This window comes from Chrysochloris asiatica, unplaced genomic scaffold (assembly GCF_000296735.1).
Source record: "Chrysochloris asiatica unplaced genomic scaffold, ChrAsi1.0 scaffold00130, whole genome shotgun sequence".
In the NCBI taxonomy this organism is placed as follows: domain Eukaryota; kingdom Metazoa; phylum Chordata; class Mammalia; order Afrosoricida; family Chrysochloridae; genus Chrysochloris; species Chrysochloris asiatica.
This window is the reverse complement of record NW_006408648.1, coordinates 4,609,002-4,612,752: the sequence shown is the minus strand read 5'-3', so window position 1 is coordinate 4,612,752 and position 3,751 is coordinate 4,609,002. Positions and strand designations below refer to the sequence as shown.

General features: G+C 42.5%; 1 protein-coding gene across 1 annotated transcript in view; it reads left to right on the top strand.

The window, feature by feature from the left end:
- Positions 1–3,751, top strand: part of ITGB5 (integrin, beta 5) — a gene marked incomplete at its 5' end in the record, with an annotated part of 195,936 nt that overhangs the window by 88,189 nt on the left and 103,996 nt on the right. The window contains one exon of the mRNA XM_006869428.1: positions 952–1,113. Within this exon, the coding sequence (XP_006869490.1) occupies positions 952–1,113 (162 nt within the window). The remainder of the gene's footprint in view (positions 1–951; positions 1,114–3,751) is intronic.

Sequence of the window (3,751 nt, the reverse complement as noted above, 5' to 3'; positions counted from 1 at the left end):
TACACTTTGTCCATCTGTCAACAGCTTTTGTATTCCCTTATTTTAAAATGTTGTAGGCTGAGCCACAAGTCATAAATACAATGCTGTAGTCATGTCTTCATCAGAGGTGAATCTTCATCCTTGAAGGGCTGTTTTCAGGGGACCAAACAGGTGAAAGTCTGATGGAGCAAGATCAGGACTATAGGGAGGATACTTTAACAACTCTAAACAAAGTGTTTGCAGAGTGTCAATAGTGTGGGCAGAGGTGTGTGGACATTCATTGTCATGTAAGATCACAATGCCCTTGGATGACAGTCATCTGCATTTAATCCAAAGTTTAGGCTTCAGCTCTTTAGTGAGCATCTCACTGTAATGAGCTCTTTAGTGAGCATCTCACTGTAATGTTGAACTGTTTTTCTGACAGTGTTCCAGTACTGCCCCTTAAAGAACTGTAAGCATTTAGACTCTCTTTTAACATCCTGTTTGGTCTTTTTTTCCCTTAACTGTCATTTCAGTGATCTTTTACTTTCTTCACGTATAATGTTCTTGGTGTCGTCCCACAATTCCTCTGGTCTTTGGTCTTTAGTGTTCAGTGAGTCCAATCTGGAAGGATGGGTGAGACTAAAAGAGTAAGCATCAAGGAGGAACAGGCTTCAAGTATTTTTTTAAAGGAACAGGCAAGGTAGAACAAGTATGATAGGCTGGAGGGAGGGAGTACCAGTTACATGGGTCTGTATGGGCAAAGTCATGGAGTCTTGTCTCCATGCATTTAAGCTTCCTGTGCCCAAGCTGTGTCTTCTGTGAGCCTTTGTAGAATCCTTCCCTAGTGGTTTGTTTTACACACATCAAGAAGAGGCCCTCTAATTCAGGCCATGATGCCTGAAGTCTGACCACTGCCTTGATTGATGTCCTGGGACCAGTTTGGGCAGCAGCCAGGAAAGGTATTTAATCCATTGGCTCTCTGTCTCTCAGGAGAAGATTGGTTGGCGAAAGGATGCACTACACTTGCTGGTGTTTACCACGGATGACGTGCCGCACATCGCACTGGATGGAAAACTGGGGGGCCTGGTGCAGCCGCATGATGGCAAGTGCCACCTGAATGAGGCCAACGAGTACACCGCCTCCAACCAGATGGTGAGGGCTGGGAACCGGGCTGCCTGACTGCTCTTCTGGCCCTTCACAGGTCTGAGGACTCACTCTGCCTTCCAGACCTTTCGGCCCTTAGTACTCACTGATTCTGATCCCTTCAGAGATTGAGTTTCATATTCTGTTTTCTCCAACTGGCTTCTCAGAAATTGTCATTAATGTGGAAAGATTCTTAGGGATTTCTGCATTGTGTACCGAAATAAAAGAGTTTTAGTCAAGGCAAGTGGTAATGCAGGAAGGTCTGGATGATTCTCAGAGGGGAGAAATAACTTTACAAAATGGTGAGGACTATGCTGCTACAAAGGTCACAACTAAGATGGGCATCACAAGGCATGATGAGCTTAGATGAAAGCAATGAATGGAATGCATCGGACCAGTAGAATTTTTAAAAAATCGTATGACCGTCTGAATTAGATGCAGAAGAAGCGCTTAGCAAAACCCAACACCTTTTCATGATAAAAACATTCAACAAACTAGGAATAGAAGGGTACTTTATTACTCTGATCAATGGCATCTATGAATAGCCCATAACTAACATTACTCTGGGAGCATTAGTGGGTTATGCATTGGACTTTTAGCTGCAGGGTCTGTGGTTTGAATCCACCAGTTGCTCCAAGGGAGAAAAATGAAACTTTTGCTCCCGTAGAAATTTACAGTCTCAGAAACCCTATACTGGGTCACTGTGAGTCAGAACCAACTCAATGGTACACAAGAATATCACACTTAATGGTTGAAGGCTAGATACTTTCCCCCTAAGATCAGGAGCAAGAGTGTTTTCACTTTCCTATTCAACTTTGTATTGGATGTTGTAGCCAATGCAATAAGACAAGAGAAAGAAATAGAAGACATCCAGGCTGGAAAGAAAAAAGTATTCACAAATACGGGGGAGCATGGTGGCTCCATACAAGCACTGGAATGTGAACCACAATATCCATGGTTTGAGCCCACCAGCCACTCAATGGGAGAAAGATGAAATAAATTTTCTGCTCCCTCAAAGTCTCAGAAATTCGAAGGCACTTAACAACAACAACAACATTCATAGATAATGGTGGTGGAGGTGGTGGTGATGTGCTGTGGAGTCATTTCTGACTCATAGTAATCCTGTATAGGGTTTACAAGGCTGTAAATATTTACGGGAGCAGAAAGCCTCATCTTCTGTGGAGTGGCTGGTAGATTGGAACTACTGACCTTGTGGTTAGCAGCCCAGCTTACAGTCCACTCTGCTGCCAGAGCTCCTTATTCACAGACAATATAATACTTAGAAGATTCTAAGGAATACATTAAAAATGAATTAGAACTACTAAGTAAGTTCAACAAGTTTGCAGGATACAAGGTCCATATAAAATATCCATTGTAATTTTATACCTTTGCAATTAACAATGTTGTTGTTGTTAAGTACCGTGGAGTCAGTTCCAACTCACAGCAACTCTGCACAGGGTTTCTAAGGCTGTAAATCGTTATAGGAGCAGAAAGCCTCATTTTTCTCCTGTGAAACGGCTGGTAATTTCGAACTGCCGACCTTGAGGTTAGCAGCCCGATTTGTAACCATTATGCTACCAAGAAAGTCTAATTAAGATAACAGTTCCATTCAAAATAATTTCAAGAAGAATAAACTAGCACTTGGGCTGTCTGGGGCAGTGGGAGCCCTGTCTGTTTCAAAGGTACTATAGCGGGCATCCTGCATGGAGTGGGTAACCCATAAGGACTTCGACTTCCAATATTCTGTGGTCATGACTATGCAATTAAAATCACTTATGCAAAATTTCAAACATACACAGTAATAGATTATTAATATGAACTCCCACATACCCATTGCTCAGATCCAACAATTACCAAGCTCTTGCCTACACTTAACTATGTAATTGTTTTTCAAGAATCTTTCCTTCCAAAATCTATTCTTTGCAAATTTCTTTACAGGGCAAGTCCATTATCTCCACTTTCAAGAGGTAGTCAGTTCCCAAGTCTTCCATATTATCTAAGAATAATCAAGTCTGGAGAAATTATAAGGTTGATGAGGAGTCCTGTTCCCTTAAAACTCATAAGGACATAGTTAAACTGTCTCTGAGCCTCCTCTCTCTATATATTCTCATATACAGATGGCCAACCTTTAGTCCAGAGATCAGTAGCATCTTCTGCTCATTTTGAACCATGATCAGGACTGAGCAGGACCCATAGAGGACATTGAAAGGCCTAACCATTAAACATGGAAAGAGGAAAATAGGACAAGGATACAAGGTGGGAAAGTCTTAGGGAGAGAGTGAAAATGAGTGGGCACTGATGATCGATGGTAGGATGTAGTAGCTGTTCTTTTTGTAGCCATCCCACTCCTCACTATTCCTCCAGAAAGGATGGAGAACCAGACCGTGTATGGACAGTCTCCACCCATGTCTCCTCTCTGGGTTAAGAAGGATGGGAGGAATGGATCTAGTTTGATGGTGTGGGACCCTAAGAAGAAAACTCCATTTTCTACCTAGGCTAAATCACGTCTCCCTGTCTCAGGAATGCGCCTGGTCAGTTAGTACCAGACGGAGATGACCCCCTTCCCCTACGAGCCATAAAAGTAGAGATAAACTCTCCTGACAAACCCAAGGCTAGATAATGTATGTCTTCCTTACCCTAATTAAAC